Source organism: Heloderma suspectum, chromosome 5, assembly GCF_057233095.1.
Source record: "Heloderma suspectum isolate Gila_16-S chromosome 5, 16-S_ref, whole genome shotgun sequence".
NCBI lineage: Eukaryota > Metazoa > Chordata > Lepidosauria > Squamata > Helodermatidae > Heloderma > Heloderma suspectum.
The window spans coordinates 233,956,419-233,971,172 of record NC_139462.1 but is presented as its reverse complement, the minus strand read 5'-3'; the positions used below and the strand labels follow the sequence as shown (position 1 = coordinate 233,971,172).

At 46.0% G+C, this 14,754-nt stretch overlaps 1 protein-coding gene across 1 annotated transcript; it reads right to left on the bottom strand.

Annotated features, from left to right (window-relative positions):
* Positions 1-8,618: 8,618 nt before the first annotated feature.
* LOC146345373 (GTPase IMAP family member 4-like) lies at positions 8,619-9,920 on the bottom strand. Its single transcript, XM_084859848.1, has 2 exons — positions 9,824-9,920; positions 8,619-9,585 (listed from the first exon to the last, which is right to left on the bottom strand). Exons 1-2 carry the CDS (start codon positions 9,918-9,920, stop codon positions 8,939-8,941), a joined length of 744 nt encoding a protein of 247 aa, XP_084715974.1. The 3' UTR covers positions 8,619-8,938.
* Between the last annotated feature and the right edge of the window lie 4,834 nt (positions 9,921-14,754).

The window sequence follows — 14,754 nt, the reverse complement described above, 5'->3', positions numbered from 1 at the left end:
AGAACAAAACGTACAAGAAAGCTATATGAGGTGCAGAATATAAGACACCACTGTAGGCAAATATTCATATTCTTAAATTCACTGATCACATCTGCGGCACAGTCTGGGGATGTTTACTATTACATCAAATTAGTTATTTTGTATGTTGTAAACCTATCCAGGTCAGACAATAAAGCACAGAAAAGTGCACGATCAAGCCAGTCTTATGAAGTACAGAGAAATCTATCTCTTTCTCATGAAGGGGCAATATAAAAATATAGTACGCAGTGACCTGGTCTGCATAATCAAAACAGCCCACTGTGGGTTGTTTAAGCCACAATGGACTGCGGCAGGTGCCAGGCAGGATTTGTATATTCAACGCTCGGCTATGACTCGTTGTGTTTGCAAACCCAGGGACCATGGGTTATGTGAGAATTCAACAACCCTTGCAAACCCCCACAACAAACCATGGGTTGTGTGATAACCACAGTCCCCAGGTTCACACAGCATGACAAGCTGCAACCAGGTGGTGAATACGCAAATCCTGCCTGGCACCCGCCACAGCTCACCATGGCTTGAACAACTCATGGTGAGCTGTAACTTTTACCAGTTTCAGCCCTTTTGTATATGGGGAACAGCAACACACACCAGATGTCTTCAGCTCAACAGCTATTTATTACAGCTTATAGAAACACAGAATAACCTCAAAACTGGTGCAGTCATACAGACCAAGGATTGTCATGGGGGCCATCTACACAATAACAGAAGGAGAAGCGCATGTATGTATGTATTTATATGTATTAATTAAATTTCTGTACCACCCAACAGCCGAAGTGTCAGGGTATTCTCCGCATTTTCAGGAAATAGGCTTCGGTCTGTCAGGGACATACAAAGCCAGAAAAGCGGAATATACCATACCTAACCCCCCACTTTTCACAGGTTACACAGGACTTGGAATCAGCATACTTCCAGTTCAGGTGGACAGAATAGAACTGAATGTCATCCGTCCAGCAGGGGCTGCTCAACAATGAGAAAGGCTTGTTTCCCACCCCTGTCCGGGCTCCATTATTATGAATGGAGAGTAACTAATTTACAATTCTGAAGGCTACAAACTTTGCTGTAGCGCTTTTATGAATGACAAAAGGCAGGGTAGATACTCGCTCCCCATGAGAGCACCCCACCAGTGCAAAGTAGCCCCATTCCAGCAAACGGAGTTATAACTCCACCCCCCTTTCCCTTTCTCTGGTCACTTCTCTCTGCTTGCAATGACAGGCTTCTCTGCTCCTGTGATCCTGATACTGTGGTAGATTGCTACTGCGGTATTGGGAGCTAACTGTCACAGAGTTATAGCTCCCCCCCTTTCCCCCAGTCTGTGCACTCTTCCATGAAGAAGCCAGAATCCCTGGTTATCTAGTGCAGCATCCAAAGGCTCCCCATGAGAGCACCCCACCATCCCAATCTCACCCCATTCAAGCAAACTGTCACAGAGTTATAGCTTCCAACCCATTTTTTACTGCAAGCATCACAGAAGCAAAGTAACGTGACATCAGAGAAGTGAATTAACACAACATCAGAGAAGCGAATTAATGCAAACATTAGAGAGGCACATAATGATGGTTCTCAATGGGGAAATGGAAGTTAGTTACTTCCACTGGTGAAAAGGAAGTACAGCATGATTCTGAAGGCATGGAGGAGCGCTCTACCACTTTGATGAGTTGGAAAGGCAGGCTAGTTACTCTGGTTACTCTATCTAGGTTACTGAGGGCACAGCAAGGTGAAAGACACACCCCTAGGAATGCCCGATCATACAGAATTTAAAGCGAAGGGATGGGCACACAGCAGCTGATCCATAGGGGAGCTGAATGAAAGAAAAACAATGCACTAAAAGTACTCTGCAAAAATGCGGCTTCCCCATAGGTAAACTCCGGGGTGGCTGTAGACTGGCCACGACATCATGTGCTTCGAAAGGACCTCCAAAAGGTCCCAATCCGCAGCAAATCACCCATGAAGACAGCCCTCTGGCCTTTCAGGTGGTTATGCAGGCCAAACTGCTCACAGTGACTTTTGCCCCAATGTGGACATTATTCCTCCCACATGGCCTACTATCATTGAGGCCTTCTGATCTTGCCTTTTAAAGAGGCCATTTGCAACAGACCCATTCAGTAGCTGCAACTTTCCTGGCCTAATTACTTCTGGGTTGGACTGCTGAAATACTCTCCATGTGGGACTGCCTTAAAGGCCATCTGAAACTTCACTTTGTCCAAACTGCAGCAGCCAGACTCTTGTCTGGAGCCTGACAAGTGGAGCCTATTACTTTAGTCTTATCTAGGGTCACCAGATCAACAGCATCCCTTCCCTGAGATTTCAGGTGAAAACCTGAGACCCAGAGGTCAGACCCTTGCGATGTCACAGAGCTGGGCCCTTCAGTAACAATTGCTAGATTGTGTGTGTAGTGGGGGCGGGGAGGGAGATAGAGATACTCACACATACACACACACACACACACACACACACACAATGTGGGTTACTTGTATGCAATTAAATACACAAGAAGCATTATGTTTAACTATTATTTTTACAATAATGAACAAACTCAATTTGAAATCACAGAAATATTTATGCAGTGCTTAAAATTTATACTTGGAATTTGTGCATGCTCTGAGCAATTGTGGTTACTGCTTTATATATTTGAAAAATTGGACACAGTTCAATTCATAATTGAATTTAACACAACACTCTGCTTTAACCAGGAGAGCTAGCCTCTTGTCTGTCCATATTTCCCATGTGAGAAGGCCAGAAGGGACGTACTAAAAAGAAGGACACCAACTGGCCATTGAAATGCATTGGTTCATCCCAAATGCCCATTGGAAATCATTGGAAGATTTTAGGGATCATAACAACATAAGAACATAAGAGCCATGCTGGATCACACCAAGGGTCCATCTCGTCCAGCATTCTGTTCACACAGTGGCCAATGAGCCATGGGAAGCCCACAAGCAGGAGAGGAGTGCAACAGCACTCTCCTACCCATGTTCCCCAGCAACTGGTATACATAGGCTCATTGCCTCTGGTACTGGAGGTAGCACATAGCCATCAAGACTAGTAGCCATTTATAGCCTTTCCTCCAGGAATTTGTCCAACAGCCTTTTAAAGCAATCCAAATGGGTGGCCATCACTACATCTTGTGGTAGCGAATTCCATAGTTTAACTATGCTCTGTGTGAAGAAGGACGTCCTTTTATCTGTCCTGAATCTCTCACCAATCAGTTTCATAGGATGACTCCAGGTTCTAGTATTTTGGGAGAGGGAGAAAAATGTCTCCCTATCCACATTCTCCACACCAGGCATAATTTTGTACACCTCTATCATGTCTCCCCTTACGCTGCTCCCCCCCCCCCAGCTAAACAATCCCAACTGTTGTAACCTTCTCTCACAGGGGAGATGCTCCAGCCCCTTGATCATTTTAGTTGCCCTTTTCTGCACTTTTTCCTCTACAATATCTTTTTTTAGGTGTGGTGACCAGAACTGGACACAATATTCCTAGTATGGTTGCATCATGGATTTGTATAAGGGCAGTATGATATTGGCAGTTTTATTCTCAATTCTTTTTCTGATTATGCCTAACACAGTTTGCCTTTTTTTACAGCAGCCATACAATGGATTGATATTTTCATTGAGTTGTCCACCATAACCCCAAGATCTCTTTCCTGGTTGGTCACCGCTAGCTCAGATCCCATCAGGTTATACTTGAAGTTGGGATTTTTTGCCCAACTGCATCACTTTACACTTGCTTACATTGAACCGTATTTGCCATTTAGATGCCCATTCTCCTAGGCTGGTGAGATCCTTTTGGAGCTCTTCACAATCCCTTTTGGCTTTAACCACCCTAAATAATTTGGTGTCATCTGCAAACTTGGCCACTTCACTGCTCACTCCTAATTCCAGATATTTTATGAACATTTGAAAAGCATCGGTCCTAATACAGATCCCTGGGGGACCCCACTATTTATTTCCCTCGATTGGGAGAACTGACCATTTATTCCTACTCTCTGCTTTCTGTTCTTTAACCAGTTACTGATCCATAACTGATCCTCTGATTCTATGTCTCCTAAGTTTGCTCAGGCGTCTTCGGTGAGGGACTTTGTCAAAAGCCTTTTGGAAGTCCAAGTAAACAATGTCACCCATGTCTACATGTTTATTGACACTGTCAAAGAACTCTAAAAGGTTAGTGAGACGGGACTTACCTTTGCAAAAGCTGTTTTGATTCTTTTTCAGAAGGGCTTGTCCTTCTCTATGCTTACTAATTTTATCTTTAATAATGCCTTCAACCTATTTACCCGGAACAGACATTATGCTAACTGGCCTGTAATATCCTGGATCCCCCCTGAATCCCTTTTGGAAAATTGGTGTTACATTGGCCATCTTCCAGTCCTATTAGAGGATGATCTTAGGGACATGTTGCATATTTTGGTTAGAAGATAGCAATTTTATATTTGAATTCTTTGAGAACTGTAGGATGGATACCATCTGGGCCTGGTGATTTATGTGCTTTCAATTTATGAGTAAGGTTGAGAACTTCATCTTTTGTCACCAGTATTTGCCTCAGTTCCTCAGACTCCCTTCCTGAAAACATCATTTCAGGCACAGGTATCTGTCCTATATCTTCTGCAGTGAAGACTGATGAGAAGAATTCATTAGCTTCTGCCGCGCATTAAAAACGTGGTTGTTCAGGCAGGCATTTGGGGTGGGTTAGGGTATTTCATATGATGTTTTTAATGTAGAATTTTATTGTTTTAGCTGTTTTGTTGTTGTACATTGCCCAGAGTGGCTGGGTGACCAGCCAGATGGGCGATTAATAAATTTAATTAATAATAATAATAATAATAATTCAGGTTTTCTGCAATCTCCTCATCCTCCTTCAGTACTCCTTTAACTCCATTGTCATCCAGTGGTCCAACTGCCTCCCTAGCTGGTTTTCTGCTTCTGATATATTTAAAGAATTCTTTATTGTTGGCCTTGATGTTGTTAGCGATATGCTCTTCAAAATGCTTTTTTTGCATCTCTTATTGTCTGCTTGTATCTCCTTTGTGCAAGCTGGTGCCCCCTTTTGTTTTCCTCACTTGGGCAAGGCTTCCATTTTCTGAAGGAAGCCCCCTTTTCTCTAATAGCTCCCTTGTCGCTGCTCGTGAACCATGCTGGCGACCTCTTGGACTTGGTGCTGCCTTTCCTAACCTGTGGTATACATTGTAACTGGGCTTCTATTATTGTGGTTTGGAGTAATCTCCAAGCGTTTTGAAGGGATTTAATCCTTTTGCCTCCCTTGTTTAACTTCCTTTTCACCAGTTCCCTCATTTTAGAGAAGTTTCCTCTTTTGAAGTAAAATGTAACTGTGTTGGACTTTCTGGGCATGTTTCCACTTAAATAGACATTAAATCTGATAGCACTGTTTCCAATTGGTTCAACAACATTTACTGGGATGGCAATCACAGCACTAATAACCTGTGCAAGAGATGTAGGTTTGATGTGTTTCAGTAATAGCACCCATTTTGGGGCCAGAGGAATATCCACTTTTCTTGCCTCTGGCAGGAACTTCTGAATTAGACTGACTGAACTCATCAAAAAGTTCTTCTACATTAAGCCGAATGTCCAGAAACCTGGGAACTTTACAGACATGTTCAAGGCCTAACTCTGACTCTAGCTGAAGATGAAAGGCTGTGAAGGCCTGTGGGAGTGCACTCTCAAAGTCATACCATTCCACCTGCTTCCTTGACCCTTGCCCATCTTGGCTCATTATGGGCTGCAGAGAGAGACTGGGTACAGGGATCAGGGTGGTGGTGAACGCCTCCCTTGAGGAGGGAGTGATGCCATCAGCCCTCAAGGAGGCAGTGATAAGACCGCTCTTAAGCCCTCCTTGGATCCCCAAGTTCTGAACAACTTTCGCCCAGTCTCGAATCTTCCATTTTTGGGCAAGGCGATTGAGCGGGTGGTGGCGATGCAGTTGAAGGCACATTTGGAAGAAACCCATTATCTAGACCCATTTCAGTCGGGCTTCAGGCTTGGGCATGGGACAGAAACAGCCTTGGTCGCCTTGGTGGATGATATGAGGAGGGCTCTGGATAGGGGTGAATGCTCCTTCCTTGTTCTCCTCAACGTCTCAACGGCTTTTGATACCATTGACCACGGTATCCTCCTGGACCGCCTGGAGGGGTTGGGCATTAGAGACATCGTATTACGGTGGTTCCGGTCCTTCCTCTCCGGCAGGTACCAGAGGGTAGCACTGGGAGAGGAGGTTTTGGACCCGTGGCTGCTCACTTGTGGGGTGCCACAGGGTTCCATCCTCTCCCCATTGCTAATTAACATCTATGTGAAGCCGCTGGGGGCTATCATCAGGAGGTTTGGGGTGCGGTGTCATCAATATGTGGATGACACGCAGCTCTACCTCTCATTCAAATCTTCACCAAGGTTGGCTGTAGAATCCCTGTCCAAATGTCTGGAGACGGTGAGTGCCTGGATTAGGGATGTCAGAGAATTCCGCCACGGATCTCGGGAAGGCCGAATGCCAGCGCATTTGGCCCCCCGAAATCGGTGGCGGAACGGTCTGCCCCCCCGGGACGGGACTTACCTTGGGCGGATCTTCCTGGCGGCTGTGGCTCCGGCGGCGGTTTGGTGGCGGCGGCTGCGGCAGCCGGTCTTCCAACTGGCTGCCGCCGCCACCATTTCCAGTTAAAAACAAAACAAAACAAAAAAACGTGATAGGCTACGTAAAGATTTACATAGCCTATCACGGCTAGATTTTTTAAAAACACCGTGATAGGCTACGTAAATGTTTACATAACCTATCAAGGCTGATTTAAAAGAAAAAAACACACACGTGCGTATGCAAATGGCGGCGCCCATGGGCGCCGCCATTTGCCTTCCTTATTTTGGCACGTCTTAGTCTACGTAAACATTTACATAGACTAAGACGGCGAAAATAAGGGGAACGCAAATAGCGTAGCATCTACGCTATTTGTGTTCCCCTTATTTTCGCCGTAGTCTATGTAAATGTTTACGTAGACTAAGACGTGCCAAAAGAAGGAATGCAAATGGCGGTGCCCATGGGCGCCGCCATTTGCGTACGCACGTGTGTGTTTTTTACTCAGCCGTGATAGGCTATGTAAACATTTACGTAGCCTATCACGGCTGACTGCAAGGACGCAAACGGTGGCGGCTATGGCCACCGCCATTTGCGTCCCTGCTAGCCAGTGGCCAGATGTCCGGCCACTGGCGGAGCCGGCCGGCGGCTCCGCAGAATCCCTGCAGAGCGGAGCCGGCCAGCCAGGATTCGGGGGGGGGGAGAGGGACAGAGCGCCCCCCCCGGCCAGAATTTCAGGGGGAGGGATGGAGCGCCTCCCCCCCAGCATCAGCATAATCCGTGAACAGGTAAGTGACTTTTGTACTTCCCTAGCCTGGATGGGGAGGAATAAGCTGAAGCTGAACCCTGACAAGACTGAGGTCCTTTTGGTGGGAGACAAGAGGAGGTTGGGGGATGTTGACCTGGTGTTGAATGGGGTACAGTTACCCTTGAAAGACCAGGTCCGCAGCCTGGGGGGTCATTTTGGATTCCCAGCTGTCCATGGAGGCTCAGGTGTCAGCTGTGAGCCAGACAGCGCAGACCAACTCCATCTGATACAGCGGTTGCGCCCCTTCCTTCCCGACCATCTGCTCCCATCAGTAGTACATGCCCTGGTCTCCTCTCATTTAGACTACTGTAATGCACTCTACATGGGGTTAGCCTTGAAGACGGTTCAGAAGCTGCAGCTGGTACAGATCATGGCGGCTCGCCTGATTAAAGGCAGCCGCCAGCAAGATCACATCACTCCAGTGCTGAAGGAGTTGCACTGGTTACCAGTTGTTTTCCAGGCCAAATTCAAGGTGTTGGTATTGACCTTTAAAACCCTATATGGTTCCAGCCCAGCCTATCTTAAGGAGCGCCTCCAGCAGCACCAGACAGGCCGCTTAACAAGATCAGCCTCGGATGGCCTTCTCTCTGTCCCATCAGCCAGGACAGCTAGGCTGGTGGGGACGAGGGAGAGGGCCTTTTCTGTGGCGGCCCCCACTCTGTGGAACTCCCTCCCTAGGGAACTCCGCTGTGCCCCCTCTTTAATGAGCTTCCACCGTGCATTAAAAACGTGGTTGTTCAGGCAGGCATTTGGGGTGGGTTAGGGTATTTTAGAAAATGTTTTTATTGTAGAATTTTATTGTTTTAAACTGTTTTATTGTATGCTGTACATCGCCCAGAGTGGCTGGGTGACCAGCCAGATGGGCGATTAATAAATTTAATACATAAATAAATAAAATAAATTCTTCAAAGTACATTAGTGTCTGATTATATATTTTAATTGCATCTGTTTTCAAACATACACAGTGAGAATTGAGTAGCTCTTTTAATTCTGAGAACAATTTTGTTTGAGGTGTATACCTAAAAAAGTCACAAAAAAAACCAAGCAGGTGGGAAGGGAGCATTTAAGACTGCCCGACCTGTGTGCAGTGCTCCTGATCCAGGTCGGGGCCCTGCCTGCTTTGTTGTTGTTGTTCAGTCGTTCAGTCGTGTCCGACTCTTACTTGTGAGTAAAAAATGAAAGAGACAGTAAGCCGCCTGCTACATTTTAATGCCCTGAGTAGTTTACGTCACAGAGAGCGACACGTGCAGCAATGACAAGCAGCAGAAGGTGTCTCCGTAAAACAAAGGAGTAGTTTACCCAGCGGAAAAAGAAGCTTTCATTGTCCACACCCAGGGACCTGGTGACTGTACAAGGTGAAAAGGATTGTGGCTAGAGGAGGAGGTGGAAAAACCAAGTTAGCCCTGCGGAGTTTCATTTCTGCGGGACGGAGACTAAATCCTTCAGAATCAGAATGGAAATTAGGGTTCGTTGGCAAACATATTTCCATCCTTGACTCCACAGCCTTTTCTGCTTATACTACAGTACAGAACAGCTCCACCTATTGTCCTTTTTGAACAATTCCTCTGTGTAATAGGGCTGCCTAGTGCCATTAAGGGTCACCAGGCCGTCAATCATTTGAATCAGTTCCTTGACCTGACGTGATCTTTCTTCTCCTTTAAGGCTATTGTTGAAAGCAATGCATTGGTTTTCAGACATACCGATTAGGGCCTTCAGGTCTTCCCCTGCGGTTTCTAAGAACTGCTCTAGAGTCAAGCGCTCATTATCTAAAGCATCTTTATGGGTGAATAAAAGAATCAGAAACCTTTTCCCTTCAACTCTTAAATACTTCTTAATCTTCCGAATAGACTCATTTCCCTCTTGAGTTATCTTATCTATCCTTATAACAACAAGTATAGCATGGGGCCCTGGTTGGAGAAGTGTAATCCACTCCTCAGTACATTTCAATTTAAAGAGTAGTTTACTGTTGGAGTCAAAAAAGCCAGGGGTGTCAAGAACTACAATTTTCCTCCCCTCAAAGATGGTGTCCTTTTTTTCACACTCCTTTGTTATTGAGCTGCATGAGATGCTGCTTTGGAATGCTCTACCAGATGCCAGGATGGTGTTTCCTGTTGCGCTCTTCCCAGATCCCGTTCTGCCCAAGAGGACGATTCTCAGTTCAGGTTCTGTTTGAGCCAAGCAAGAGGTAAGTATGCCATGTCAATAAAGTCTACTCTCTACAAAATCTGCCCACAAGGAATTCATACACATGCTACCCACTGGCTTACTAGAAATGTCATACCAGGGGCCTGTGCATAAGCTGCTTACAGTTTCATAAGGAAGCAGACAAGGAAGCTTGCTTGAGCATCTTACAAAAAATCTGCCCACAAGTGATTCCTAGGCACTCATTGTGGTGGAGCTCACTAGAGGTGCCGTGGTCGAGTGGAGACTTGAACCCGGGTCTCCACAGTCCCACGGTGTCATCACACAGGGCTTTTATGCTGCAATTGAGATTGGTCATTCACGGACATTGGCAGGTCCTGTACATGATGTCGTCAACCTCCAGCACCTCTCTCGTCCTTTCCAAGCAATTTCGGGGGTTAATTTGAAATGGGATAAACTAGTAATAAATGGATCCATTTCTGTTTTTCCATGAGAAAAGACAAGCTGGTCCACATCGCCATCTTGTGGCTGCATACATGAAACATACAGAACTCCCGGATAAAGGGAGGGAAGGGGGGTGGTGGAGCGCATCATGATCCTGAGAAGGAAACGGAGGCAGAAAGTCCTGGTTCCGTCACAGGATTTCTGCTTCGTGTGATGACACCCCCGGTCGAACATTCTAAACATCACCCCACAGTGGCTCTCTCATATCATGCAGGCTTTCCCTGAGATGTGACCCAGCCAGTGTAGCTACAGTTTTATTACTGACCAATGGTTATTTTTTTGTATTTTTAGTGTTATATTTTTATGAGTATGTTATCAGTATGTTAACTGCTTTGACAATTTACTGGAAAGTGGCATAAAAACATAAGAAGAGCCCTGCTAGATCAGACCAAGGGTCCACCTAGTCCAGCATTCTGTTCACATGTGGCCAACCAGCTGCCCAATGGGAAGCCCACAAGCAGGACATGAGTGCAACACCACCCCCCGCCCATGTTCCCCAGCAGCTGGTGTACATAGGCATACTGTCTCTGATACTGGAGGTAGCATAGAGCCATCAGGACTAGGGATGTTAAAGAATTCCACCACGGATCCCAGGGGGGCTGAATTCCAGTGAATTCGGCCCCTGGAACCCATGGCGGAACGGAGCCCCCCCGCCACGAAAGCTCTGTGAAACAAAGCCTACCTGGCTGCGGCTCCAGCGGCAAAATTCTCTGCCCACAAATAAGGTGGAGAATTTTGAGAGGCCATCTGCACACAGCTGTAATGTGATCATCCCAGGAGTCCCGGGCGATAACTCAAGCAGAGACATGATTTAGCCAACGCCATCCAGAGAGTTCCCTGCCTGTACTTCCCTTGCCAGTTCAGGGCGAGGCAGATCATATGGCCCCACATGCCCCCTTTTAATACGCATCCTGGCCTCAGTTTTTGCCTCGGTATGTGACAAAGAGGCCCTGGGAAAGAGGCTCTTTGGTGGCCACCTTGAAACTGTAAGGAACCAAGACAGCAGTCCAGAGTTTCATGGTGGCAGTATGATAACTGCCACAGGACTCACTGTTGGCCATGTTGCCCTTCAAGGAAGGATGAGCCACAGCTCAGGATTCAAGGCAGTCCACGTCTCCTGGATAAAAACACCAATAGTCATTTGCAAAATTTCTGGGGGATGCTCAGTTTTGCGGAGCCCAGTTTCACCCAGGGGACTCCTTGCCACTAGCCCCCTCAGCCAGTTGTGGAAACACACATGTAGCTCCACTGGTGAGTAGGAGTGGAAGGTGTGGGACTGGTGGGAGGCAGCAAGGGAAGACACAGCTCTCCCCGCCTCCAGATTCTCTATGGCTCCAGTGAAACTGGACCCTTTGGTAAGGACTTGATCAGGAACTGTTGGATGCCTCCGTAGCCTCCCTCAGTGCCCAGTTCCAAGTCTATAGCGCTACATCTGGTCTACACAGAACTGGCTTCCTATGTTCCTCTGAACAGAAAGCTTTTTTTTTTTTTTAATAGTTTTGGGTTTGTTTTTTAAGTGGAGGGGAGATAAATGCTGCTCATTTATATAAGCCTATGTATGCCTTTATACGTAGATGACTTTATACATGGACATGGACTTCACATGGACTTCACCAGGTGGTCGACACCGAAATCAGATTGACTACATCCTTTGTAGCCAAAGGTGGCGAACATCTATACAGTCGGGAAAAACAAGACCTGGAGCTGACTGTAGCTCAGATTGCGAACTTCTTATTGCACAAGTTAGAATCAGACTAAAGAGAATAGGGAAGGCCCACAGATCAGTTAGATATGAGCTCACTAATATTCCTCATGAATATGCAGTGGAGGTGAAGAATAGATTTAAGGGACTAGATTTAGTAGATAGGGTCCCGGAAGAACTATGGGCAGAAGTTCGCAACGTTGTTCAGGAGGCGGCAACAAAAAATGTCCCAAACAAAAAGAAAACCAAGAAGGCAAGATGGCTGTCTGCTGAGACACTGGAAGCAGGGTCTTTTCCAGAGAGTTTTCTCTTCGCATTAGGTGGCCAAAATATTGGAGCTTCAGCTTCAGTATCTGTCCTTCCAATGAGCACTCAGGGTTGAGTTCCTTTAGGATGGACTGATTTGACCTCCTTGCAGTCCAGGGGACTCGTAAGAGTCTTCTCCAGCACCACAGTTCGAAAGCATCAATTCTTCGGCGCTCAGCCTTCCTTATAGTCCAGCTCTCACAGCCATACATTACTACTGGGAAAACCATAGCTTTGATTAGATGGACCTTTGTCGGCAAGGTGATGTCTCTGCTTCTTACTATGCTGTCTAGGTTGGCCACAGCTTTCCTCCCCAGGAGCAAGCGTCTTTTAATTTCATGGCTACAGTCACCGTCTGCGGTGATCTTGGAGCCCAAGAAAGTAAAATCTGTCACTGCTTCCATTTCTTCCCCTTCTATATGCCAGGAAGTGATGGGGCCAGATGCCATGATCTTAGTTTTTTTAATGTTGAGTTTCAAACCAGCTTTTGCACTCTCCTCTTTCACCCTCAACAAGAGGCTCTTGAGATCCTCTTCGCTTTCTGCCATTAGGGTGGTATCGTCTGCATATCGGAGGTTGTTGATAATTCTCCCAGCAATCTTAATTCCGACCTCTCATTCATCCAACCCGGCATTTCTTATGATGTACTCTGCATATAAGTTAAATAAGCAGGGTGACAATATGCAGCCTTGTCGTACTCCTTTCCCAATTTTGAACCACTCGGTTGTTCCATGTCTGGTTCTTACTGTTGCTTCTTGACCCTCGTACAGGTTTCTCAGGAGACAGGTAAGGTGGTCTGGTACTCCCATCACTTTAAGACTTTGCCACAGTTTGTTGTGATCCACACAATCAAAGGCTTTAGTGTAGTCAATGAAGCAGAAATAGACGTTTTTCTGGAATTCTCTTGCTTTCTCCATGATGCAGCGAATGTTGGCGATTTGATCTCTAGTTCCTCTGCCTCTTCGAAACCCAACTTGTACTTCCGGTAGTTCTCGGTTCGCATACTGCTGAAGCCTAGCTTGTAGGATTTTGAGCATCACCTTGCTGGCATGTGAAATGAGCACAATTGTGCGGTAGTTTGAACACTCCTTGGCGTTGCCCTTCTTTGGAATTGGAATGTAAACTGACCTTTTCCAGTCTTGTGGCCACTGTTGAGTGTTCCAGATTTGCTGACATATTGAATGCAGCACTTTAACAGCATCATCTTTTAGGATTTTAAATAGTTCAGCTGGAAGACTATCATCTCCGCTAGCTTTGTTGTTACTAATGCTTCCTAAGGCCCACTTGACTTCACTCTCTAGGATGTCCGGCTCAAGTTCAGTGACCGCACTATCATGGCTATCAGGGACATTCAGATCTTTCCTGTATAGTTCTTCTGTGTATTCTTGCCACCTCTTCTTAATCTCATCTGCTTCTGTTAGGTCCCTGCCTTCTTTGTCCTTTATCATGCCCGTCTTTGCACAAAACGTTCCCTTGAGATCTCCGATTTTCTTGAAGAGATCTCTAGTCTTTCCCATTCTGTTGTTTTCCTCGATTTCTTTGCATTGTTCATTTAAGAAGGCCTTCTTGTCTCTCCTTGCTATTCTCTGGAACTCTGCATTCAGTTGGGTATATCTTCCCCTTTCTCCCTTGCTTTTCGCTTCCCTTCTTTCGTGAGCTACTTGTAAAGCCTCATCAGACAGCCACTTTGCTTTCTTGCATTTCTTTTTCTTTGGGATGGATTTCGTTGCTGCCTCCTGAACAATGTTACGGACCTCCATCCATAGTTCCTCAGGCACTCTGTCTATCAGGTCTAATCCCTGAAATCTATTCCTCACCTCCACTGTATATTCATCAGGGATATGATTTAGGTCATACCTGAACGGTTTAGTGGTTTTCCCTACGTTCTTCAATTTAAGATGAAATTTTGCAAGAAGCAGCTCATGATCTGAGCCACAGTCAGCTCCAGGTCTTGTTTTTACTGACTGTATGGAGCTTCTCCATCTTTGGCTGCAAAGGACATAATCAATCTGATTTCGATATTGACCATCTGGTGACGTCCATGTGTAGAGTCGCCTCTTGTGCTGTTGGAAAAGAGTGTTTGCTATGATCAGCGTGTTCTCTTGGCAAAACTCGATTAGCTTTTGTCCTGCTTCGTTTTGTACACCAAGGCCATGCCTGCCTGTTATCCCGGTGATTTCTTGATTTCCTACTTTAGCATTCCAATCCCCTATGATGAAGAGGACATCTTTTTTTGGTGTTAGTTCTAGAAGGTGTTGTAGGTCTTCATAGAACCGATCAACCTCAGCTTCTTCGGCCTCAGTGGCCGGGGCATAGACCTGAATTACTGTGATGTTGAATGGCCTGCCTTGGATTCGTACTGAGATCATTCTATCATTTTTAAGATTGTACCCCAGTACTGCTTTTCCCACCCTTTTGTTAACTATGAATGCTACTCCATTTCTTCTAAGGGATTCTTGCCCACAATAGTAGATATGATGGTCACCTGAATTAAATTCACCCATGCCTGTCCATTTTAGTTCGCTGATTCCCAAGATGTCGATGTTCAATCTTGCCATCTCATGTTTGACCACCTCCAGCTTACCTTGATTCATTGATCTGACATTCCAGGTTCCTAAACAATATTGTTCTTTACAGCATCGGATTTTCTTTTCACCACCAGACACATCCACAGCTGAGT

Excerpts from the sequence above, each read along its gene's own strand:
- LOC146345373 (XM_084859848.1), bottom strand. The coding sequence starts at position 9,920 with ATGACCAATCTCAATTGCAGCATAAAAGCCCTGTGTGATGACACCGTG. Across the intron at positions 9,586-9,823 it reads ACTCGACCACGGCACCTCTA|AACCTGAACTGAGAATCGTC; the intron begins GTGAGCTCCACC and ends TGGCTCAAACAG.